Source organism: Temnothorax nylanderi, unplaced genomic scaffold (assembly GCF_030848795.1).
Source record: "Temnothorax nylanderi isolate EJ_2023f unplaced genomic scaffold, tnyl_v1.0 TNYL_tig0003_pilon, whole genome shotgun sequence".
NCBI lineage: Eukaryota > Metazoa > Arthropoda > Insecta > Hymenoptera > Formicidae > Temnothorax > Temnothorax nylanderi.
Window position 1 is genome coordinate 878,539 of NW_027249065.1, and position 26,986 is coordinate 905,524.

Consider the following 26,986-nt stretch of genomic DNA (forward strand, 5'->3'; position numbering starts at 1 on the left):
CACGTACAACATATAGCGCGGTTGTTACGATTTATCTGCAATAATCTGTATCGCGCGCGGTGAGAGAGCTCGCGGGGTTATCACGGGAATCGCGAATAATGACTTCCGTATCTCCGACCGCGCGCGCGCGCGCGTACAGCGCTAATCGCGCTTTCGGAGATATGAGTATGAGGGCCGCATTTGAGGAGCGCGCTATTTGCTTATTCTATTCTTGTTTTACATCTAATGAGCGATAAAGATAGAACGATGCGGTAGCGCTAATAGCGCGCTCTCCGAACGCAGCCGAGCTAATTCCAAGTTCAAAAACGGTGAGCGCAAAGTCGAAGGTGCACTCCTCCGACTCCTCGAACTTGACATGCGTGATGATATGCCCGAGGTATACACACATCGGACGATACGAATGCCCTCGCCTCATTGGTCGGGCGGATCAATGCGCGCGACTTGACGACGAATCGTTCGTACGTTCGAATAAACGGCTAATGGGCACTCGCAATCTCTCGTAATCCTCTCGTAATTGCGCTCAAAGTCCTGCTTACGCGTGTGGGCGCGTCATGCTGTATTATTTAAATATATTTCGATTCACATATACGTTCGTACGCGCGGAAGTCCCATTTGTCGCGACGCTCACACGTGTGAACGTCGCCGCGCGACTCATCTAACTTTCCGATGAGCTTCCATGCATATACGTCGGGCCATCAAGATACGCCGACCTTTCGTCAATTTATTTCTGTTTCTTTCTTTTCTTTCTTAACTTTATGAAACGCGACATCACGTCATTGCTGAAACTATCGATTAGTTCCGTATTAAGAGATTTTTAAATAAAGGGTAGTAGGAGGACGGGGAAACGGAGGACGAGAATTCATGAATTATTTCTTTCAACAAGCAAAAAATCCGGCGACCGAGACGCGTTGAATTTTTCAACGACGCCCCAATATCGTCTGGATCTGGATACGAAGAAGGCCGGCGTCGAAAGTATGACGCGTCGCTCGCGTCACTCGCGACGCCACGTCTGATCGCGGTGGCGTCGATTTCGTCGCTCGCGATCCGCAACGCCCGCCACGGCACGGTCGATAACGGTGCGGTGGAAACGCGTCGACGTTGCCGTAATCACGCGCACACGCTCGTCGGACGCGCGGACGATGTCGCGTAGCAACACGTGAATTCCGACACCGACGCGCGACCGGCGCGACGGGCACGGCGCGGCGCGGCGCGGCGGAGGCTTGGCAACGTCGCGGCGGCGCGAATTCCGCATTCGCCGTCGAGGGGTGTACATCTCCCGAGTCCCGGTCGCCGGTGCGAGCACTGCGAATCGGCTGGAGCGTTCGTCGGCGCACCGATGACGCTTGATTCTCGAAAGGGACGTCTCACGAGGCCGACCAAGTGCCTCGTCGTTTGCGAGAGGAACGGCACATGGCAGGCCGATCGTACGAGCTCGCTCTTCGCCTCGCTTGTCGCACCGAAATATATCTTTCGCTCTGTCGTTGCCTTTTATTTTTGAAACTCCCTGCCGGGATGAAGTTGTCCGCTCTCTCCCTCTTACTTCCATATACACTCGCTCCATCGTTACTTCCTCTCGTCGGCCAATTTCACCCACGTGAAGCGAATGGGGGAGATCTATCAACACTATTAACAGTTGGCTATCTTAAAGCGGTTTTTTCTCCCTACTTTAACTTCTTTTTTTTTCCTACATCGTTCACGTGTGTCTCAGGTTTCGTTTCATAGTAAACCATTTACCCAACTTGCGACTTACTTAGCCTCGCGGTTTGCTAGACCGTTTTGCTAACTTTGTTAGCCTGATGCTATTACTACGCGCTAATGTTATTTGTACAGTTGGAATCTTTTTTCCATTGTACGACAAGGGACGCTTTACACTTGTTTCGCACTTTTGCGGAAAATAGCGACGCGATGTATATCCAACGAGTTATTATTCTAAAACGGAGCAGAACTACGGAAACTCTCGCATCAATATTCTTGCATTACAATTAAATCGTGTGCCTATAAATGTCTTAGCGACTTCCTGTCGCGACTGCTTTTATTACGTTTCTTATTACGCAGGAAGCGGAAGTCCGGGAGTCTTTCGAGAGTCATTAATGATTCCATTTCGATTAATAACTTAGAGGAGCCGTGAGCCGTGATTCAGTTTTCGATTTTATTCGGCAAACACACGACTATAGGCGTGTGCGCTCGCGGAAACTTAAAAAGCATATGGATCCTTCCTGCCTAGTCATTCTCGCGCGGTGCTCCCGAGATATGAATTTCTGCGCGCCTGGGTCGCACGTGCGTGTGTGTGTGTGTGTGCACGCAAGGCGAGAGTTATACGGCGACGCGATTCCGCCGTTCTTTCGGCCCGCTCTCGGCCCGCGGCGCGGCGGCGGCGGCCCTCGGCGCGGCCTCGCCGGCCTCGCGCCGCGCCGGTCTGGCAACGTCGCGGGCGGCATAGATTCCGCTCCGCAACCGCAACCGCACGTTTGCCGCCGGGCCGCCATGATACCAAAGCCGTGCTGGCCGTGCAACGGTTTCTCCGCAGTGACGCGCAAGCCGCTGCCGACGACGCGACACGATAACGTCGCCCGGGCCACGACTGCGGCTGTTCCGTTGCTCCGATTTCGATCACTTTACGCAATATCACCGATTAACCGGTGACCACCGCGGTCTTGGTGGAAGGTACGACGCGGCGGGAACATCGCCGATCGATCTTTTTTTCCCTCGAATTTCAAGTCCCTCGCGAGGAATTTGGGAAATTATTTTTTCGCCGTCTCGTTATCTGAATTAAGACTCTCTCGATCGTGCTCGAAGGGACTCCAGCTCGATTTCCAAGAGATTTCGCGAAAGTATTGCTCGAACAGTTTCGCCGCGACCGCGAGGTGCAAGATCGAAGCTGCGAAAGGCGAAAGGACTATCGGGCGAAGGAAGGAATCGAAGGAAAGAAGATCTTCGGAGGCTCTATGAACATGTTCGACACGGAAAGGTTCATCGAGGAAATAGAGAGGCGGCCAGCGATCTACGATGTGAATCGCGGCGAGTACAACGACCGTAACGCCAAGATGACCGCGTGGGACGAGGTCTGCCAGGTGATGGTACCGAATTGGGCGCGCTTGACGGACGAGGAGAGAAATGTGGAAGGTATATAGTATAGCATGGCCGCCGCAATTGATCGATCCGGATTCCTTCGGCCGCGTCGCGTCTCGCGTCGCCGCCGACCACGGCGGAAATCCGGAAAACTTAGAATTGCCGCGAGTCGATATTTTCCGCGCGATCGGATTTGCAAACGATTGAGTCGTGTTGAAGACGGAGAAAAGAATTGAACAAAGACGTTCGGGTGAAAAAAGTTGGACGGAGGTGTCCTCGTGTGGCCTCAAATTTTGATAAAAGATTGGGGGGAAATGCACTGCAGTCTTGCATTATTGTATGTATTAATTAAATTGATATTGTATAGCGTGTTTTATCAAATTTCTATTTTATAGATATTTATTTTAAAAATAGGTTGAAAATTATAGCCTTCGTAATTCTTCATTTTTCCTCACAAAAAGAATTAGCAAGAGGAATTTTTTTGAAAATCTTATAAAAGTGAGATTAGATATTTGAAAAATTGTTATTATTCTGCTATATCTTATTAAAGGATGAAATTTTAACTGTTGATTTATAATAATTTGCAGAGAAAAATTTGCGCGGAAAATGGAGGAACATACGGGATTACTTCATGAAAGAGCTCAAACTTCAAAAGTCGCAAAAGTCTGGACCCGCCGGGCGAAAACGAAAGAAGTACATGTACTTCGATCGATTGTTATTTCTCCTGCCGACAGTGGAGAACAAGAGGTATCAGTTATCGTCGGAATTAAACGGCAAACGATCGATGTTCGCACGGCTAAATTTAACCGTCTTTTAGGGGTTCCGCAACCATTATTAGCCCCTGCAAATCGGAGGAGAGCGAGGGTGAGATGGACAATCCCGTGATCGAAGAGTACGACCCCCTTACTCACGGTGCTTCCATAACTGGTAGCCGGGAGTATCTTCAAGTGGGTACTCCCTCGTACAAGGTGTGTCCGCGTTATTCGAAACAGCAGCTCTGCGAGACGTCCTTCACGCCCTTCGACAATGAGATACACGACATCCTCTCCTCGCACAGCAGTCAGCGCGTTACCCTTGACGAGGACGACTACGACAAGATGTTTCTTCTCTCGCTGTTGCCGATTATCAGGCAGGTGCCGGAGGAAAAGAAGCTGGATGTCAGGATACAAATACAGCAAGTTCTGGCGATGGCACTCCGTCCATCCGATAATAAATAAACGTTTGTTAGGTTTTATTTTTTAGAAGAAGGAAGAAGGGAATCAAAATGCATCATGTAGAAAAAGATTTTGTATCGATTTATACTATATATGAATATTTTTTTCTAGTCTGTCCTTTTAATTAATATTTTCTTGGATTCTTGTTACAAATTTTTTTTATAAAGATAGTGGAATAAGACCTATTTTAAGTTTTAGTCTAATTTAAGTTAAATAGATATAAGATAACACAAATTATTTCATTTATTGTGTCTTAATTTTTATAAAGTTTACGCTCGGTAAAGTACTTTGATATTTAAGATATCACGGTAAATCGATAATTGTAGGTATAGCGTACTTATAGTAAGTACAATAATTGCGCAAACTTTATGAGTTGTAACAACAAAAACGCGGATTGTATCGAAATAACTTAGTATAAATTATAATTATGGAATATTCTAGGATACGCGTAATGAATAAATTTTATACTTTATACTTTAAAGTAAGCATGAACATAAATACTGCGTCTGTGATATATATTAAACTCTACTCGACAATCGAATAGACGACGTCATACGCGCAATATGACGCAGTCTTGTCATGCTAGGATAATTCAATTGAAATATATTACATATCGCACATTTTATTCTTTACGTTCCTATTACCTAGCCTTTTTTGCATTTTCATACCTGAATTCGAGTCGATTCGTGAGCGTCATTGTTATATCGTAAATTCATTTTTTATTAAATTACCAAGATTGTTTCAGTTTAATTATTTAAATGTATCAGATCCATTTACCAAATGCGATAACTTACCGATGGCTACGAATTTTATCCAGCGTCGCGATGAAGCATGAAATATCATCAGTAGAGAGTAGCAAACTTTTTACGTTACCGATATTGGATAATATCACAATAATTTTTTTATTAATTACAATAAGGCAATGCAATATTGCTCGATTTATATAATTTAATAATAATAATTAATCATCTTGTGGTTTTTGTTACTTAAATATGTTATTTAATGTAGATATTTTTTTACCACATGATGATATTTGATTTTGCAAGTAAAGATTGTGCAGTAAATTTCAAGATTACATTTACATGAGCTTTTAAACGACAAAGAGCGATATATTGTTTAGCTCGCAGTTGCAATACACAATATAATAATATTTATTTTCTTTTTTTACAGGTATAAAATCAAAATCTTTAAAACCATCCCAGTGAACACAATAATGTCCCAAATCGGAACATATGACGTCTTAAAGACGTCGGTATGGCAGGTATGTTGTTTATATATAAATTTTATCGATCTGCGAAAAAGAGAGAGAGAGAGAGAGAGAAGTTTGCGAAATTGTTTTTTATTTATTTGGAATTTACATCGATTTTTCTCACTTTAAAAAGAATATGCGAATCAACGTGTTCCTTTGTTAAATTGCTCGTAGAAAGCGGCGGTCGGTTGAGTCTTATAAACGATACGGTTCAGGTATTCCTGATATTGCTTCTGCTGCTCGGCAAGCCGCAAATTCTCCTCCGCAATTTTCTTGTTGAGCTCCCTAGAAGAATATAACGTAGCACTTAAGGTGTCATTTACACGTTTAAACACGAATTTTGAATATCACAGAATTTTCAAACAGATTTAAGAAAATCGTAGTTTTTTTCAAAATATATCATTAAAAGTAATATTGTTTTAAAATACATTTAAATATCTCTTTTTAAACGATAAGAGAAACGTTAAGTACGAAATTAGTTTTGGGATCTTACGATTTTCTTTGATTTAATTCGCACTCATACGAGTATGCTGTTTGAAGATGCGAATCCATTAAATGATCCCAATCCTCGTTGATATGTTTCTCTTCCAGCTTGATTTTCTGAAAAGATCAGTTAGATAAAAGTTTCCTCACATTAATTAAAATTAATAGTTCTAAGTGGATTCATAACTGCCAGTGAATATTTGAAATGCGCTGTATTAAATCAAAAACTTTTATTTTAAATATATTATGCGTGACATCATGAATCCGCCGTGATGTCATCGATTGACGCGATCCGTGACGCATCCACAATTTTGGCCTTAGTTGTCATTAACGTGTATTGTTACGATTATATATCTGATTCTTATATATCTGATTATCAAAATTTTTAACCCGACATTTTTCATATCGCAATTAAGAAATGAGCCTGATGTAATGCTCTGTTTTAGGTACTGAAGAACATTAAGGAGCAATAAGGGGAAATTAATTCAAAATATAGATGATACAAAAATTCGTACTTGTACAAATTCTACAGTACTACTTATACTAACATGAATCTCTTCCATTTGCTGTAACTGAGCATCTCTGAAGACCTTCAACTCGTCCGCAGTCATGCCCTTGTATCGGTTCGCCAACGGCTTGCACGGACCGCGGGTGCTCTCAGCTTGTTCCCTAGCCTCGGTGAGGAAATCTCCAGTCACGTGATTATAAATTTCCGCTTTCTTGTCCTCCTCGTCTTGAACGGCTTCGCAGTGACGGCGATGCTGCTGCTCCTCGGCCTGCAATCGAGCGGAAATAAATTCCGCGAAACCATCGCGGAGCGTCGAAGGATATAAGGGCCAGGGACGCGGTCCGCGAACCAGGCGAAGGGGCGGGACGGAATTAACGCGGAGCAAGAGTACGAGAGGAGGTAGTAGGGAGGGAAAAAAAATGAAATCGACGGCACTTTGTCGTGGTTTATCGGGGCAAATTATCGCGGCACTTTGCACGATGATGTCACGAGCGTTATTATTCATCGACCGCGAAAGAATCACGTAGGCGACTTTTTATATCCCGCGGCGAGTTAAAATGCACACGGACTGCACAAAAAAAGTCACATCGCGTCTTTTGTTACGTTGTATCTGTGTCAGTTTATTACTACGATCGCTCTTCGATCACATTTGTTCTCTCGAGAAAGTTAAATATACCATCGACAATATCTGGAAAAGGAGACATCCCGGCAGTAGCGTAAATTAAAATTCAATCTATCAATTCTATTCATGCATGTCGTAATGCTGTAATTTTTAAATGCACGAAATTTCGTTAAAAAATATCAGGTTAGCATTTATTTATATAATGGATAATTATGTAACTTATCAGTAATTAAAGGTTGATACAACATTAATTTACGCACTGTTAGCCGCGTTGCACTCTCAAAGCCCACCGTTTTACCTGTTACTTGTTAATCTATTTATATCATCTAGTCATCTAGTGTTTGTTTAAGAAGACAAATTTAGACTTTCCCGCAGAAGCTTTTATACGGTAATACGGTATATCAGGTCAGGCCGGAATTTTCCTACGAGAGGCGTGACGCAAAAAAAAAGAGGAGAGACTCTATTACATATATTAGGAAAATTGAAATCGGAGGCAAACAGACAGGTAGCGTATATTCTAATGTGTCAACACCATCATGTCAAATATAATAATGCTCGGATCGATCGCTTCATTCGATGTAAGTGGGCGCGTATTCAAATATAGATGTGTTCTTATCCTCAATCGGACATGATCAAGGGTTAGCCGACTGAAAAAAACTCGACTCTTTCCACGAAGCGGTTTAACAAAAACACTACCCTTCTCGAGCATCCATCTTACTCGCCGGATCTGGTTTCCTTCTATCTTCGTCCAGAGATCAAATCGGTCAAAGGAATCCATTTTTTGCCGATAGAAGACGCGAAAGCAAAAACGACGGAGTCACTCGACTAGACAGCTGTACAAAACGCGAAATAGCAGCAGCTGCTGCTGCATGCCATTTGGAATGGGACCGGGAATCATCCTGAAGATCGTACGGTTGATTTTATCTAATTTGTTAAATAAATTGAGCCTCGTCCGCTTTCTCGCGTCGGGTCTAGATCAAAGGCGCGAATAGAGAGGATCCTGCGTGTACCAGAGCGCGATTAAATGTCGCCGTCGCTTCGTTCAGCCTTCGCCGGCATTCCTCCTCCATCCGCGTCAACGTCATCGCGCGCTTGTCCCTGGAGAGGACGACTTCCTGATAGGCATCCTCGGCGTCTCGTCGTGCCTTCTCAGCCGCCTCGCGCTCCTCCTTTTGCCTTTGTATCCACCAACGCATCTGCTCTCTCTGCGCCTTCAATCGCTCGGCAAGATTGCGATCCTCGCCCTCGAACCTGTACAGCCGTAATATTTCATCGTTCCTCCTCTCTTCCGCGGCGTTACGCTCATTACCATCGCGCCAGGGTGAGCAAGCTGCGGGGTAAATTATACGCGCGAGAGGATCTTTTGCCCCGAGAGAGGAAAAATATCGTTATATACGCGCAATAGGTCGCGGTTTACAGATCGCGGAAATTAGTTGTTCGAGATTTTAATTACGAGAATCTTAATAAGGACCGAGGAGAGTAATCGGGAGTGCAGGAAACAGAATAACGAGTTTCACAAGCATTCTTCTATCTTAACTTCTGGAAAGTCCGAGATAAAAACCTCTCCGCGACTTTTCTCTCCCGATTGCACCACTCATTGTTGGCGGTATTAATCAGGCTATTTACGCACTTCTGAGCGGACGCTGCTCCCAAGCTCGGATCGTCGCCGTTGTCGTCCACGCGCGCTGGAAGCGATTTCTTTAACGCCTCGGGGTCGTACAGGTCGTAATCTCGACGGTCCTCCGCTCGCTGATGAACTTGTCGGTAGGACTCGACCTCCTTGTTTATTCTTCGCCTTTCCTGCGAAACAGGGAAGCGTTTCTCTCGATTCCTCCGGGGTTTTTCGTTAGTGGCACGTGACACCGAAATCGCCGAGTGCCGGCTCGGGTATCGAGCGAACATTCCCGCGTAATTATCGGCATTGACGGCACTCAATTACCTCCTCCTGCCGTCTCTCCAAATGCACGGCATGCTCGTTGCTGCGAATGAGTGCCTCGTCCAATTGGCATTCTTTCGCCCGTTCCCACTCGCGCTGCTGCTTCTTTTCCTCGACTTGCTTATCCAAGAACTCCTTGTCTATCTGCAAATGTCAGGGAAACAATCGCGCGAATCCTATCGCATTGAGAAGCGTGCAACTTCCCAGATTGTTAGATCAATCAAGTGTCGCGTTACGCTCTCCGTCAAATTACACTTGTGGAATTTACCGGTTAGGGATATTGGGAAACAGCAGAATCAGTTGAAGCAAGATTCTCGATCAATTTAGCCGAGAGTAGATTGTAACAGATTTAATGGTAAATGTCAGTGGTAAATATCACAAAGAATCTTCTTAATTAATTAGGAGAACGCAAGCTAACAAAATGACTGAATTAAGAATTAAATCAAATTTGATCGAAATAAGATATGAAAGTCTAACGAAGGATGGAACACTCGGGACTGGATATACTTACTCCAATTTTTCTAACGCGAGGATTAAAGATGCGCAGTTTCCTCGCTTCTTCGATTTGTCGTTTGCGTTCTATAGACGCAACGATCTTGAGATCCTCCGGAGTAGCGCGTTGTTGAAACTTAAGCATTTCGGATATTTTTCACGGAGAATCTGAAAAGCGCGGCTTTTTTACGACGGCAAGGTTACACGAGACCGAAAGCGTGAACACTGAACATATCTAGACTTTTCGGTCGGGAATCGAAACTGAAGTTTCGTTACCATGGAGAGTTTGCCTGTCGAGGAGGGTCGCACGTAGCCGTAAATTCCAACTGCATGGTATTTATATGATAGGGAGAGATAAAGCGCGTATATCGCAGTATGTTTGGCCAGTTAGAATTCAAATAATAATATCTCAGTTAGTATCGCGAATTGCCCAATCAAGCGGAATTAATCATTAATTTAGGAGAGGAATTGAACCCTAACGAGAGTCTACGAAGTGAAACGTAAAATACGCGATAATATAACACGTCAATTTTTTATCGTAATTTTACGTAATCCATGTGTTATAAGATCAATGAAAGCATTAATGATACTTTAAAGGAACCATTAAAAAATAATAAACGAATTTTTAAATGCTCCAAGAACGCTCCAGATTTCAACAATGTGAGTTTATCGCTTCCAAAAAGTACTCTTTTGCGAGCGAGTTTATCGTTTTCTGGATCTATTTTAATTCTCCTCCGCTTGGCAGGCGTTTCTCTTTGACGGCTTTTTCAAGCCCCGGAGGCCTCTTTGCTCGTAATTATGGCAACACGATCAATACCCGGTGATTGGAATGTTGCCGCTGCGCGACGTTTGACTTCGACCATGTGATTATCTGTCGAAAAAAAAAAAATTAAGAGATAATTATTCAGTTTATGATAATTATTCAGCTGTTAGAGAGACACCCGTACGGGTGTGTCACGTGGGGAGCAGCTGTCGATGGTCGGATGGTATAAACATGTGTACCGCATTGTTATCTGTTGATTTCGTGAAATCCATCTTATTCTCTTCCGTTACGCGCGCTGCGCCGATCCAATTTGTCATCGTATTATTGCGGCGATACGCGCGATAACGAAAGCAGAGAGGAGGGGACGTGTCGATTAAACATTTTAATTGGGTTAGCCGTATCTCTGCCTTCGATAAAACGCCTTGCAACTCTCACGAGTCCGGAGGCCATCAGCCGCAGGGTCGCGTAACCCCTAATCGCGGTTGTTTACTTAACAAACGCGACGGTAGAACGGTAGTATCTTTATTTTAATTAGCGATCCCTGATTAAGCGTCGATTGAGCTGACAGATTTTGTGGAACTGTTTTGCGTCAACGTTGACAGTAAACATTACTTTCGGCAAAATTATAAAGAAAAATAATGTTAAAAAGTTAAATTATTCTTGCAATGTACAGCGTCATTTGTCGTTTTAGTGCAGTGTTTTTATATTTAAAATAATTATCGTAGTATTAAAGTATATCGAAGACTCCCATTTTGTTATAATTTAATATGTGAAAGCAAATATTTTTTTCATTTCAATTCGACAGCTTGTTTTCGTCCTTGATTAGGCACAATTCAATTTGACATATATAGACTATTTATTGCTTGTCCAAACAAAAGAGCAATTTTCGATATATTTTGAAAATCTATTCTATCAATTACAAACGTTATTTAATTAATTGATAAACATTTTTATTTTAATGTACGTTGCTACAATTTTCATGATATATTTTCTCGCTTCTGACTTATCAATCCAAGATAGCTGCAGTGGGTAAACCGGAGCTTTAATTGGGGCATCTGGAAAGATTTATCGAATATGCTGACAATTCTACATACCTTATAAATTTATTTTTTTATTATTCTTAATCTCGTTCTGCTTTCTAAACATTAATTGGGATTTTTATATATAAGTTTCCCTAGAAAAGATGATTTATAATTTCTGCTAACAGGATAGTGTTCTATTTGTGTGCCGTAAAATATGAAAAAAAAATTCGAGAATCCGAATACATGTATAAAATATCTAAAAATTAAAATAACACGGATAAAACGTGTCAGATTTTTTTGTTTCGACATCTTTCGACGCGAATCACAGATCGTGCAAAGTCTATCGCATCGTTGTATAGTCATCGAAAGAGAAAGGTGTCTCGATCATTTCGACGTCAACCTCAGGCCGGAAGTGGCGTTCGCGGCAAGCGGAATGAGCGGGCGAATCGCGGATCAATCGCGCATACATCAGTCTCGCTTGATTAATTTCCGGGGGAGGGTGGGCGAACGTGACGCGGCCCTTTCGTAAGATCGATCACCACCCGCGTTACGATGGAGCGCCGTGAAAACGCCGTTACTAATTTTAATCAGGCGAAAACCACGCTGCGATACGATCGATAGGGTAACGTATATATAGTTAATCCGGCCCGCGCGCGAGCCGTGCTCTCTACGCGAGAGTCCACTCCTCCCTAGGCCACGAACCGCCATGTTCGCGGGTCGCGCGAGGTCGGCGCGGGAGGAAGGACGCGCCCCGTTCGCCTCGTGGTGAAAAAAAAAAAATCGCCTTTGACAAACAGAGTCTCGGCGAGCGCGCGATAAGGAGGAATCCTCCCCGCGTCTCGTCGCGCGCGTTCGCGGCAATTTGCGTCGCGAGTTATTCAGCAATCAGCCCGTCGGCCGTCGCGATATCGCGCGCGCACGCCTCGTCCCCCGTCCCCCGCCACCCCCCCCCGCCCCCTCGGGAGGAGAGGGGGAGAGAAGGAGAGGGAAGATGCGCTCGCAGCATGGCGAGACTCTCGGGCGCCTGCGTGGCAGGGTGACGTCATTGGAGAACCGGGGGCAGCTCGTCGTCCACCAGACATTCAGTCTCGCCTCGGCGTTCGAGGAGATTGTACACGCTAAGTTTCTCCCCGCGATCGGCTCACTCGCTCTCCCGCGCCAACGAGCGGCCCGTCGCGGAAGTTTTGACATACCGCGCGATCGACACCCCGGAATCGATCCCGATCGCCGGGACACTCGGTCGGCGGAGGGCGGAACTGATCCAAGTAGGCGCGACCCGAGAGGAGGACTGAGGAGGACGCGCTCGCGCGCGCGCGCGAGCGTCTGATTGACTAAATCGCGCCGGTCGTTCAACCCGGTGTGCGCGACTACGAATATTCTTACGCAACCGATCCGATCGGGAAAGTTTCTCCCAGCGACAGGGGGGGGCGCTCGTTTTCCTCGCCGGGAAAGTCGGAGCTCGCCAACCGCGGACACGCAAACGTGACACGTGCGACCGCCGAGCCGCGCGGAAGGATCGAACTCTCGCGGCCGCGGTGCGTCTCGCGGGGGATGCGCGCCCGCGCCGTCCTCAAGTAGAACCCCGCGCGCGAAACGGAACGGGACCCTCGACTTCCATCGGGGCCCACCCCCGAAGTTGATTCCGTGATCCCGGACGTGACACGGACAGTTGTTATTGTTGTCGTCGCGTTGATTAATTGACTTTGCTATGCGCTCCGGGCTACGATTACTATGAGAGGATGAGCTGCTCGGTGAAGATCTCTTGCGGCAAGAACTGGGGCTCGCAGCGCAGGATCGGCTCCCTCGCGGAGGAGACGAGCGCGTGCCCCGTCACCGGCGCCGGCGGCCTTCAGGCCAGTCAGTCGAACGCGACGTCGAGCTCGACGACCAACACCGTCGCCGTAGCCTTCAGCAACCCCGTCGTCATCACCACCAGCACCAGCACCAGCACCGTCACCGCCGGTAATCAGAGGGTGGTCCCACCACGCCCCGTCAAGTCGATCGCCGCGAAGAAAGGGGAGGACACCACGAAGCTGCTCAAGTACATCGACGATAACGTCATCGGCAAGAACGGCACGTTCTTCGGCCCGTTCGGCCGCAGGAAAGGTCAGTGATCAATATAGTACCAATATAGACAAGTAGACCGTTTTGCCACCCCTTCTCGCGCCTCCGCGCCTCCGCGCATCCCCCAATACCCTCGGCCTGCATGGCGGACGCCCCAAGAAGCGAGCCGTGCCAGCTCGTTGTTGGGACTGTCAGGATATAAGTTAATAAATAACGCTGCGCGTCACTTTCCACCGTATCGCCGTCAGTTGCCCGACTAAGCGGGCCCTCCATCTTTGTAGCGAATCGTCGGGATGATCAGCATTCCCATGAAATTGAATACGCCCGCTCTCAAGGCCGGAGATAATTTCTCGGCGATTTTCTTCAGCGCTCCGGAATTCGATTATTGTCTTCGGAGCTATTGAGAAATTACGTCGGCGCTTAATCTGCCTAGATTATTTGTTACATATATATATTATATACTATCACGCGATCGTCTGCTGCAAAATTAAACATGTTTATACGCACTTATCTGGAGCAGCGATAAAATTAGATATTATCACGTATTGTTTACTATACCCATTTTTTTGCAGTTCGAAATATCTATATTAATGGGATCATTCTTTTGTTGGAATAATCCTTTTACTTGATATTTCTTTGACAATTTCCAAACTGTCGATAATTATTTACAAAAGAACGAAAAAAAAAACGGAGCAGAATTTTTCTGAGTTATTTTTAGAACTCGTCGCGTTAGAAGAAACATACCGTAATTATTACAAGACGCTTATAAAAGTTTGTTTACAAAGTCAAGGTGCGACTTTGTAGCTCCGAAGATCAAAGAAATACCAAGGAGTCATCGGTGTCGTAATAATAGTATCGCCGTGTCGAGCTTCAATTCGGGACTGATATAACTTTCTGATTATCTCTCTCGCGCGCGCCAGCCGGTTAAAGTAAAGTGCGACGGTGACTAATTGTGAGAATTTACTTCTCGAGTTATGTGTCGTGTGGTGTAAGCCTTCGCCCGCGCTCGATTGGGACATCCTCCAAGTGCCGCTGGCGTATATACCTTCCGTAATTCGATACTACCCCACGGAGCGGTAGCGCCCGAAACCCTTGCCGAAGTATCCCCAATTAAGAGCATAAAGCCGTATATTTTTAGCCGCCGATCGATCCCTCGCGGAAGATTTCCTTGTTGACCCGCGCTCGATGCCGAATCGATATCGAGAGCCGATATCACGCGGCTTCTCCCCCGTCGAAAATTTCCCCTACGTCGTTCCGTCACAATCGCTCGTTACTACCTCGTGTTCCCGCCCTTACGAAGGACGCAAACGCGGGTAAATCGTGCGCCATATCTCTGATTAATTTAAGGTAACTCTTGACTGGAGCGCCAAGGATGTTTCCGCATAATTGGGAATGTTTCCCCAGTTTTTCTTTTTTTTTTTTCGTGATAAAAATAATATGTTTGTTGAAAATAAGTTTACTACAGGACAACATCGTAAGAAGCCAAATTTATTGGATATAAAAAAAGGAAGGACGTAGGAAGATAGTAAACAAACATTTTCGACGATTTTCTTCTTCAGTTCTGACTTGACAGACTTTAAACATTTTTTAAATTTAAAATAGTAATGATATCGCTACGTTCTCTAAAATCTAGCTGGGTTTATTCGGATTCCTCGAATTTTCGCAGTATTTAATTCTACTAGGAAGAACTTCTTCCTTCTCGGTAGTTCTACTTTCATGATTAAAAGTATCGATCTTAGGAAAGTGTATTTGAAGAAAGAATTGCGATTCGAACTCGACACTTTTGGAGACGTCGACTCCTCGTGGCGAAGCACTCTGTGCTTCTCGCAAGTTTAGATTGCGCTGTTGCACAATGCACCAACATGCTCCTTTCACTTTTGCATCCAAACAACGTAACGATCGGTCGATGAGCGTAAAACCACAATGAACACACACACACGAACACACACACAAGTCGGCGAGTAATTTTTTTGCAATAAGTTCCCCCGAGTTGCAAAATGCTTTCCTTATCGAGCGCTTTTATCGTCTCGTCGGCACGTGTAAACACACTCCGTCGCTAAAGTTGTTTGGCGGTTTCGTGCGGCTGACCATCAGGCGTGTCATTGTCCGAGGATTACTTTGAAAGGCCACGTGCTACCTTGGAAACTCCATTCGTTGTTGCGATCAATAAGGCTCGCGTGAAAAGCGTCGCAGAGAACCTTGAACGCGAACGAGGGAGAGAGAGAGAGAGAGAGAGAGAGAGAGAAAGGAAGAGAGAAGGGCCTTCGTCGTATCTCATCGAACGAATCGTCGGTGGTTAACATCGCGATGGACGACGACGACGACGGACTATTTGGAGTACCGAATCGCGGCTTATTTGCGCGAAGTCGGTTCCTTCGAGCGTGCTCATAAATATCGTCGGGCTGACGTCATGCATCGCTCGGCGCGATGGCGACCTTAACTCTCTTTCGCGCGCGCTAGATAGTTCTCTAACGGAATCGCGTGGCGGCTGGACGTCGCGGAGTTGCAATATCTTTTAACGTTACGGCGATGATCGACTTATTTGCTTAACGAAGTGAAAGTCTTGCAGAAAATGCAGATTGCGACTCGCGTGCGGAGCGCGTCGGGGATCGGTAGTTTCTATCACAAATTTATGAGCTTCGAACTTCTATTTATGGACCGAGGGAGATACTGTATCCTTTTCCTAATCAAGCGCCTATCCCTGGTCACGTGATTCGTGGCGGTTCTTACGTGCGAGAGATGTTGGCTCGTAAAATTCCGAACCCACGGATCGTATACGTACACCGCGTGTTGCACACGAAACGATCTCGTGATCTCCTACGCGCAGTTCGTGACCTCCGTCTGTAGGCACGTGTCAATAAATAGCTGAAACCAATCGCGCGCTTACGCGGCTCCATTTAGCGAATAGACGACACCCTGCTCGACCCGATCGTGCCTCCCTAATTCGATTTGCTCTTTCGATGGCACCCGGCTTTTTGTCCGAGCGTCAAAGCCGCTTAATGGCTTGCTCGCGTAATGAACGAGTGCAGCGACGTTTGACGGCAAACACCGTGCGAGTGGAGTATACTGCGTATCGTGTGACAACGTGATCTACATAAAAATCACAGGAAGCACAGAGAGTGCTTCATCACGAGCCAATATCTCCGAAAGCGTCGAATTCAAAAGAAGACTTTCGTTTGAACATTTTTTTTCAAAGTCAGTACTCTTTCGAGATCTATTGTAACACTTGTAGCGACTGTACATGCAATTTTTCCGTGGGCGGTGGGATTTTGCGTTTGACAAAAAATACGTGACACTACGTAACACTTCGCGATTACGAGCTAGGATTATTACCGATGAGGCGAGAGGTAACACGTGTAAAAGTGCGATTATATCGCTGAGACGATGCGATAAGCGCGGCAGGCACCGCGTCTTTAAAGCTTATTCGCGCGGATAAAATATCGCTGATAAATATATTGTTCTCCAAATGACGAACGTTAGGGAGATGGCCTTCACCGAAAAAACAGGTTCGCCGCCGCGTGATTCACGACGCTCGGTGGGAAGTGACGGAAATCTACATGAAATTTGCAAGTCAAGCCCGTCTCCTTTAAAATAGAAGCCCAGAATTCGATCCGCTTCAAATGCAGGCCTCGAAGTTGCAGGTCATATTCCTGTTTTAATAATCGCCAGGAACGGAAGTAGGGAAACAAAGGAAAAGATCTTTTTCTTTCTTTTTTATTTAATTCATATTTATAATTCTGTCGTATTAAGAAATACCATTAAGAGACAAAAATTACAAGATAAAAAGTGGCGCGACGCGTCAGTTTATCAGATGTCTCGATTGATTTTATCAATCGCGAATTTAGGAAGATATTTCGCTGCATAATGTAGTGGAACTCGATGCGCGCTTAGACGCTTCTGCCAACAAACGAGTTTCTCGAGTGGGTCAGATGTTCGTGATGGACGACCCGTTGTCTTCCGACTAGGTTGATCTTGGTCTGACACATCTCGAGGTCGATGGGAGATGCGATCCTGTTAGGCCACTATTTCGCGCGGGTCTCCACGTCACGTGATCTTCCGAAGAAATAAGGATGACTGCGTCATCAACGAAGAACGACTCGTCCGTTTCGTCTCTCCTCTAACATTCTTGTCTGGCAAACAGGCCAAGTCAATATTTCGTCGGAATTAAGAAATTGGAGTGGTGTCAAGAAAATCCATTCGGTTAGTTAAATATTTGTCAACTCTTCGCGGCGAAGTTGTCTCGATTTGCAACAGTTCTACGAACGTTCGAGGAACCGCGAGCGTTTAGCTATATATTTTCGAAATCTTCGCCGTCCGAGTAGCAAAAATATACGTTTGAACGTTCTTATCGAGAGTAAGAGTCCGAGCGGAAGAATTATTAAGTGTCCCCGGTCATCTCTCCATTATCTGCAATTTATTTCCTCGCATGACAGACGGCGAGAGTGCCGCGATAGTTCGACTCGAGTGCGCTTCAATAACGGCGCTTCAATAACGACATCGGTATCATAAAGCGCTATAAACCCAATCGAAGTCCGTCAATAATGATCAATAAATGCGCATACGCACGCACGCGCCGTCTCTCATCGATTCGACAATTTCGTCGGACATTTCTGAAACGCAAACGCCGGATAACGCGTTCCCGGATCGGCAATAATGGCGCGTTTGACCCAGTTTTACTTGTCCCGCACCAGCTTGACCCAGTTTCTTCCTGGTCGTCTCGGTACAATAATACTGGATCCCGAGCTTGAATGGGTGGGCGATAAATATTCTCGCTTCGTTATAACTCACTTTCCCAGAGACAACGCAGAGAACGTAATTCGTCACCGATTCGCGAATCGCAATTTTTCGCGAAACGTGTAACGTTTTAATTTCGTCATTTAAGCGAAATGATTGAAGACGAGAGAGAACTCGTAATCCAAAAGGATTATAGGGCGATATAAAAAATTTACAATCAGCACGTTAAAGAAAGAAGAATAACGTACGAAAATGGCGATAAGAAAATCTTCCGCGCAAATCTTTCATTTCCAAACACCTTCGATAATTTTACTTCGATAAAATCATGTTTTTTAATTGACAATATGATGGAATAAAATTTAACGCGAGCTTGAAGCAGATATCTAATAAATTAATGATGGTCACCGTCTGATAATAAACTATATCGGGCCGTGATCTGAAAAAATAATTTATTAATAACGCGTGGAGAGCTGTTTGTACTTGCGGCCAGTATATCAATATCACAAATCACGATCTTAGATTATATTTCTAGTAATGTTTTTTTAATCGGACGAGGAATTAAATATTTGGTATCTGTCTCAGCTTTATCATGCGATTCTTTTCACTGATATTTACAGATAAGTTTCTCTTCATTAGACTCACGACACACACACACACACACACACACACACACAATGTACTTCATAATAACAAAAAGATATTACGTACAGATACGGACATCAGTGACCCAAACAGAAAAAAATAGTTATATCCGGTAATATGAGATAAGACAAAAGTGGCGGCTTAGCTAATAAAAATTAGGTAACCATGTTTATGAGAAGATGTTTACCTCTCTGATTTATTTATTATCGACATTAATAATTATGTAAGCATGTTGATTATTTGAATCAAATGCAATGTGAGTTTATTATGTATCGATAACGCGTTTCCGAAAAAGAAATCAACAAACATTCGACAAACATCAATATTTTTGTTTTCGTTTCTCAAGAAAAAAATATTAAGTTATAATTGATTTACTTTTACACATCAAAACGTGAGACAAACCATTAACGTGTCAATTTTATTTTATCCTGAAGCACTGGAGTTTAATTAATCAACAATAGCAATTAGTAGCAATTAAAGAAATTTCTCTGAAGGACGATCTGTCACCGTGAAGAATCCGAAGGATAATTCTCCTCTCAGCAGAGAATTACGTAGTTGGCCGTCACGTGAACACGCGCGTTCACATACGTATACGTGTATCAAATCGTGCGTCACACAACGTTAGCATTGTACGCCAAACACAAAGACGGGTATTCATCCGATGTCACCGCGTCAGACGTGCCGCAAATCTCGCCCTTTGCGCGGATTAAAACAAATCCACGGTCTTCGATCGGAAAACTACTCAACGGGAATGACTAATCCGGCACCGAGTTCGAAATGGAGTTAGCGCGCACGCGAATCGGGACATCGGCATCGGGACGCTCGCGAACGGATTTAGTTAGCGGAAAATTTATCGCACTCGAGGAACACGTGGCGGACCAACCTATCGATGCCGTGTTTTTTGATTAAGGCAGCGGTGTTTGCAAACAGCCGATTTATCAGATAAACTAAGTGATCGCCGATCATCGATATAAGTAGCATTTCGCGACGTTATCGGATCCGCTTGAAAAAGAATTCCAGAATGCGTGTCTTTTTCTCGCCCGCGACTCTCGGTTATGCCGGCCCTCATCGGGTATGCCCGCTGTGTAATTTTGTTTTGTTACGTACCCCAGGATCGGATTTCCTATGTGTTCACCTTACGCGCGGCTCATATGTTATCGGAGCTGCACTTTGTTGCGCTTTATTATTTTCGACATTCGTCATTCGTTCTCTCTGCTGACACGCAAGCTGCGCGTTAACGCTCTCGCGATCGTCACGATTTCGCGCGACAAATACACGGTTGAGTCACTATGTGATTTGATTTGAAGAGCAAATGAAGAACTGTCGTCACGCATTTTGATAGGCGATATCTTAATGCGCTTTTGTATAGATAAAAATGATGACACGGATATTTTGTTAGATTAGCGAAAGTTATCAACAGAAAACATTATTATTTCGCTAATAATTCTATCGTTATTAGATCGTTGTATTATCGTATTATTATTACTGTGAAAGAGAAGGCTGAGTTATCTTCATTGATCAAAGTCGATTCTTACTGTTTCTCTTACATGAAATGGAAAGCAACTCTAAATATCCGGCATTTCTCGGGGCCGTTATATCGTTAATAAACAGCTCGACTTTCTTGCTTTGAAAGTCTCGGGACGGCTTTAACATTACGTTATATGGCCACATTTAAGACGTGTTTACCAGCGACACGCGATGCCGATGTTAATCCAGGAAATTGTCGCGGGTTCTCAAACATCGTACACCGTAATTTCCTCTGGCGCGCGCGCGCATACCGTGGAACACTCTCGATCGAGAAATGCGAGATAACAATAATTCTTGTTTGAACTGGATGTCCGCGGCGTCGTCTCAGGTTCCGCTACAACGGATGTCCGATAGCAAATATCTAGAAATAGACGTGACGCCAACGTCGGACGTCGGTATCGTTATCAAATGAAAACCCTACCACCGCTTGGTCTCGCAATCTTGCACTTTTACCAGAACAAATATTTGACGCTGCAAACGCATTGCAGATGCAACGTGCGCAATTACGCATAAACGTCTTGCGGTTTGACTTACCACAGCTCTGCAAACGTTTAACTCTTTGAAGCGTTTGCTTTCGCGTTTATAGATAAACTTAAGCAATTAATTGATTACAACATTACTTATAAGGCGTACACGAATGTATGCAGTTTGAGCAGCGAGTTATTGATATTAAAATAATTTAGTAATACGATTTTGATAACGTGAACGAAAAATACAAAACACGTAGATGTCCCGGTTCCGTTCTTCTTTGAAAACGGCGAACGTCCCGGTTTCTTGCTGCTTATTGTCTCGGCCGCCGTAAAAGGACGTGATCACCGTGACCGTGCCTCAAGGAGTTAAGGGTTATTGGAGCGGCTGTGCCCGTCGTTTAGCCGTAAACCCGCATTCGAACGCGCGGCCTCGAGAACGGGATACGTTTTGTCGCGCGTCTCGTGCTTACTCGCGTATGTAGGTGACAGACGCGATCCGCGAAGCGAGGTCCGTTAACGGGACGCTCCGTAGACATACGTATATATATATATATGCGTACCGCCGCGCGACCGATCCCGGAGACGACGCGGATTCTCGTCCTCGAATGCGTCCCGCCTTCCTCTTAAGGATGCCGCGACACTTTGCGTCGCGTCTCCTCGCGGAAGCGAGAGAAGCCGTCGAATTTACTGCCTCGTCCACGTCCCACCGGTTGACGACGCGACCCCCATTACTCCGGGGCAATTAGATCGTCCGTTTTTTCTTTTCCGAGGGCCCCTGAATCGAGGGCGGAATCGTATGAACTTGTTCACGGCCAACATTGCGTCCAACGGTCGCTCCATTGTCCACTCGAAGACTTTTACGAGCGACCGTGGCGCAACGTGGGCGTAAACTCGAATGCGTTCTTGTCTCAATCTTCTTTCTGATAACCGCGGCACGATCTTGCCGTTTAGTTTACGATTCCGCCTCACGCGGCCCTTGAAGCGTAATTGGTCTTTAAATTAAATACTCCTCGATTATACGACCATGTGGAGTAATGCTCGAAAAGAATAGAGATGACTTTACGAGAGGCACATCCTGTTCGGAATAATTTCATTTACCACTCGTGCGGTTTTACACGACCGTCGTAGCAGTCGTTTCACGTTATTCTTTCGACACACGCAGTGCATTTTTATTACGATCTCTTTTTTTTTCTGGACATATGATATCGCGGCAACAGCATGGAGCAGGAGCACTTATCACTACGCGCATTAGTCAGCCTCGCGCGCGTGTTGGATAATTTGATATCACAATGGAATCGTGTAGAACGCACGCGAAATTGTCGGCGAAACGTTTTTAACCTTTGCACACGTCGGCTTCGTGCTGGCACACAGTACTTCGTTAGGCATGCACGCGAAGTGCAACAGCTATGTATTAAGGAAACGCGTAATCATCCGACGATTAGCCGATTATTAAGCGAGATAACAGACATTTCGCGCGAGGTCGATCACACCTTTTCCATATCCAACAAAGCCGGACGTTTTCTAGTCGTTTGAAGTTTGAAATATTTTCTCGTTGTTACGTGATGACTTTCAAAAAACTCATTTAAATGCGAAGTGTACATTTCCTCTTTACATTCGGAACTGATCGGCAATTAAGACATCGATACCTTGTTTTAATTCCTTTCCGACTAAATTATGTAACATCTAATGAGAGTATAACAACGCGTGTAATTCAGATTTTACGAAATAAATTTTACAAAATACAAATTAACTCACGTGAAATAAATAGTATCTAAATTGAAACAGAACGGGATTTATTTGTTTGAATTGAATGAAAGTAAAAGAGGCCATATCGTATATCGTTGATATATGTGATTTTTATTTATTTACCGAAGAACCGTGAGTGGCTTGTATTCTAATCTGTTTTCGTTTCTTTTCTCACTTTCCATGTGAAAGCGAGAAAGAAACGGTAAATAGGTCATGATGCATTTACACACTCGTTGAAGTGATAGATCGAGCATAATCGCATGTATAACATTGAATAATTTATAAAATACCTGTTGTTTCAGTTTTTGCGAATTAGCTTCGCTATTTATAGCGGCACTGTAAAAACCTTTCATTGATATAGCTAGTGATTAGAAGAAATATCTCCACGAAGTCTGATATTATCTTCAATTTTGCTTATACACAAACGCGCGCGCGCGCGCTTTATAGCTTGTCTCTATATTTATTTTCTATATGGCGTAAACGAGAAGATGGAAAGAAGTTAAAGATAGAGGCAATCAGGGCGTTGATTAAAAATCTAGATACGATAGGTGAAAAAAAATTGAAAGCCTTAAATTATTTTTTTCCACTCTTTGATAAATCCTCAGAATAAAAGTTCAAGACCGCTGCCTTGCCTTGGCTGGTTTACCTATAGGGCGAGGGGGTGTCGAGGATGAAAAGCAAAAGTCGCGTTACGATGGTCAGAAAGTCGGGCGGTCGCGTGGAGAATGTTGACGGCAAATTTTCCGCGGTCGGAAAAATCCACTGACGGTGTTTCTCTTTCTCTCTCTTTCTTTCTCCCTCTCTTTCGCGCGCGAGTGCGCGATGCAACGCACGGTGCATATACAAGTGCAGCGTCTCGATGATAATAGCGCGGCGTGTTGCGCGTCGACGCCGACGCCGACGGTAGTCGATGCCGGTCGAATGCGGCCGAGCGCGTTCACCCGCACGCCCGTTCCGTGCTCATCGCCGCGTGCTAGGATCGGGATAGAGGATAGAGGATAGTTGTACCGCGCCGCGCGCGGCTCGATCCGCGCTTCGGTGCATTACGTAACGCCCTTTACGCACCACGTAAGCGTTGCAGGCGGAAGCGGGCCGCGCGGCTATCTGCATTCTGCATTCCGCTGCCGCGTCCCGGCGCGGCCGAGAGGGAGGCGGCTAGGCCGACCATTGTAACGCGACACGCGCTATCCGCTCATCTGTTTGCATACGCATGACACCTTGGTCGGCGACTCGAAATTCAGGCAAGAATGCGGGGAAAAGAATTCGCCACATAGCACACCATTGCGGTTAGAAGAAAGTATTAATCTCGAGAGTTTGTTCGTCATTTTGCGCGTTATTCGCGTTCCAAAAGCGTCAATCCAAAAGAAAAAAAAATATATATATACATATGTAGCGTTGTGAAAAGAGAAAGGATGGGAAGCGCTGAATAGAATCCAACGAAATTAATTGTCATATATAAGATTCTTATTTATTTAATATTATTCTGTCACAGTTTCACTTTTGCACACATTTTCAGACTTCAATAAAATCAGAGATAAAGTAGAATCGGCGCTTCGTTGCAATTATATTTAAACATACCTTGCGATCTGATTGCGTATATCATGTTGACAACAGGCTAGTGAATTTTCTGTTTGATTACATCCCGATTCACCTTTGAACTTTCTCGCTCGTGTGACGTATCATCCGTATTTTGAGACGCACAATTCTTTTTTTATCCAGAGTGATTCAGGACTGGGTGCGGATCGAAAACACTCCGTCCGGTCCCGTGAAGAGATCCTCAATCATTTATTTTATGCGTCTGCGAGCAATCAAAGATCTCGCGGGAAGAGAAAAAGGAAGTCGTACATCCGGATGTACGGTGCCAATTTCTGTTTCGCACGTTCTGTTTCGTGGACGGGAGAACGCACAAAATGGCTGAACACGCGCATTATTTGAGACGTGTTTTATAAATAGACGTCGCAGATGAGAAAGAATATATTGACTGCTGTACGAAAGTCTCGAAATAGAACATACGCCCCGCGTGTGACACTCGGCAGATTATTATTCGCTCGCTCTCTCTCAGCCGTTCTTTGACTCTTTCTCTCGTTGTTTTCAAGGCAGAGAAAAATACACAAATCGATAGAGGCAGGTAAAGAAATTCGTATTACTTTTAATCCACCATTAAATGCTGTTTGCTCAAACAATATTATGTCGACTTTCGTTACTGCTTTTACGTGGTTGGCAAACGATATTCCACTCTATATTTTTGTATCTCTTTACGTCTGAAATTTCCTTCATACACGTATATCAGTACCGTCTTATTTCTCGATAAAGTGAAAGTAAAAAAACATTTATTGTATGATAAAAATTGCGTTGTCTTAAAAAAATCCATTTGCGAGTCTGAGATTGAATGCACCTTTCGTGCTTGCATTTCCGACACGCTTCGCTAAAGGCACCAAACATGAATTAAGAAAAATAAGCTCGCGCACGAGGACGCCTGGAGTTGGAAAATACGGACACGTCGGGAATTTCTTCTCCCCAACGGCCTCGCCTGGAGAAAATTCACGCGCAGTTGTACGTCCGCGTCGACGCATCCCAACTCGATTTTACGAGAACCCGGAGGTTGGCCGGGTGTAATAAGGCGACGAGGAGTCTCAAGGTCGCGGATATCGATCCGTCAACCCCTGCTGCTGCCGCCTACTTCTCGCCTCTCTCGCGATCGGCTCCATTCTCGCCCAGCATCATAATTGCCGCGATGCAGCCGAAAGGCGAGGCGAAAGGAGAAACGAAAAGATGACGATATATACTTATGCAAAGAATATTGTGCTAAGAATTATTGTAGGTACATGAAATGGATCGGATTTAAGTTCATTTAATTGACTTGCCTCTTAAATACCTAAAGTTTCAAAAATATATAGAAATTAGTCGAAAATCAGTTGAAAATTAGTCGAACGAATCGCTAATTAAATTCGTGATTCTCAATTAAGCTTAGGCCATTAAAAGCTCGTTCCCGAGAGAGTTTCACTTCTTCGTTTCTAATATCTATGGGCAATTTGTGAATGAGAGGACCGAGAATAGCGGATCTAAAAAGCGACGTTCGCGATTTCTCGTAGATACCCGCGTTGAAGACAATTAAGGAACGGCGCATTCGTTATGCAAGACTTTCTATTTAGGTCTCGTTTCGTTTCTCGTGAAAGGCGTATATGAATCCGGGCGACGGTGTAATATTAAAGATGCGGTCCTCGTGGGTGAAGGAGAGATAAAGTGCCAACGGTATCGCGCAAAAATAGCCGGCATTGTATAATTCCGCGGGTTATACCCCGATATGATGAATAAGACGATTGCGCTATTGCGCACCAATCGGTCACGCTACTCACACTTATCGGATGATTATCAATAGATAATTCCCTCCAACTCCGACTGCAGTTATCTATCTCTGTCGATCGTATCTTTCGGTGCAATCACGTCTCTTGGATCAACACGCTATCGCGGGTTCCACTCTCGGAAAGTTCCGTATTTCGAAGAAGACAGCGAGGCGCATGGCTAACAAATAACAACTATACTTATTAAAAGACTCGATTTCTTTATTACGCGAGAGAGAAAGAGAGAGAGAGAGAGAGCCAAATGGAAAGAGCCGGCCAAGGTTCGGTCCATAAATTAGAATTATAAATCGTGCCGTATCGGCTATTCCAAGGCAGCCTGTGACCGAAAGAGTCTCGAGTACTTCGATCGGGTGAAAGCGCCTGGATCAGTATCGCGCATGATCACCCGTAGTCATACGTATCTGCGATTCCTTCTGCTCGATTTCCTTCCGCACCATTCCGCACCGACGATATCCGAAGTCGGCGGAAAACTGGGTGAAGCTGCTGGATACCGAGGCGTGGTCGACGTCGATATAGTATTCGTTTTCTGCGCGTTTTCAGTCTCTCCCAGCACACATTCGCGCGTGCGTAACTATTTTTAAACGTATTTTTTACGACCGAAACACGGGGTGTAGAAGCAAGATTGATTGCCCCCCCCCCCAATTTTTCTCTGTAGCGATTTAAAAATGCCATTATTTCTGGGTGAAATTATTTCGTGGCAAAACAAACGTGCAATATAAAAAAGAATTCTGATAATATATCCCGTTCCTGAAATATAATACGACCTGAGGTTTATAAAACTTTCCGCAAGCTCCGATAAAAAAATCGATATGTTACGCGAGAACAGATTTAATTATTAATTCGAAACTGTATACACGCGGTTGCCTCGATATTTTAAATTTACCTCCGTGTGAGAGGAAGAGAGGTCTGTTACGCAAATTTACTATCGGCGGGCGAAAGGTCGCGGGTCAATCGGCTTTTCTATGCAAGGCGACCCTTGTCTCTTCGGCGACCAAGTTTAGTCCCTGATTTATGTGTTTACGGTAGTTAGCGCGATCGCGCGCTCTCACTTTCTGCGTGATGGTCGCTTCGCGATCCCAGCAC

At 44.8% G+C, this 26,986-nt stretch overlaps 3 protein-coding genes across 4 annotated transcripts in view; 2 read left to right on the top strand and 1 right to left on the bottom strand.

Annotated features, from left to right (window-relative positions):
• The first annotated feature begins 2,385 nt into the window (after window positions 1-2,385).
• On the top strand, window positions 2,386-4,903 carry LOC139770938 (uncharacterized). Its single transcript, XM_071703245.1, has 3 exons — window positions 2,386-3,123; window positions 3,657-3,816; window positions 3,887-4,903. Exons 1-3 carry the CDS (start codon window positions 2,946-2,948, stop codon window positions 4,284-4,286), a joined length of 738 nt encoding a protein of 245 aa, XP_071559346.1. The 5' UTR covers window positions 2,386-2,945; the 3' UTR covers window positions 4,287-4,903.
• Window positions 4,904-5,606: 703 nt separating this feature from the next.
• On the bottom strand, window positions 5,607-26,353 carry LOC139770913 (RIB43A-like with coiled-coils protein 2). 2 transcript variants are annotated; one of them, XM_071703196.1, is made up of 8 exons: window positions 24,120-26,353; window positions 9,593-10,444; window positions 9,085-9,225; window positions 8,776-8,945; window positions 8,156-8,396; window positions 6,564-6,791; window positions 6,026-6,132; window positions 5,607-5,817 (listed from the first exon to the last, which is right to left on the bottom strand). In XM_071703196.1, exons 2-8 carry the CDS (start codon window positions 9,716-9,718, stop codon window positions 5,676-5,678), a joined length of 1,155 nt encoding a protein of 384 aa, XP_071559297.1. In that variant the 5' UTR covers window positions 9,719-10,444; window positions 24,120-26,353; the 3' UTR covers window positions 5,607-5,675. The 2 variants fall into 2 exon arrangements, with proteins under 2 accessions (XP_071559297.1, XP_071559305.1); XM_071703204.1 differs by lacking the exon at window positions 24,120-26,353 and having other exon boundaries at window positions 9,593-9,741; window positions 9,850-10,832.
• The window catches only part of LOC139770906 (uncharacterized), a 48,040-nt gene continuing 33,486 nt past the window's right edge, over window positions 12,433-26,986 (top strand). Inside the window, exon 1 of the mRNA XM_071703183.1 lies at window positions 12,433-13,464. Within this exon, the coding sequence (XP_071559284.1) occupies window positions 13,098-13,464 (367 nt within the window). The 5' untranslated portion in view covers window positions 12,433-13,097. The remainder of the gene's footprint in view (window positions 13,465-26,986) is intronic.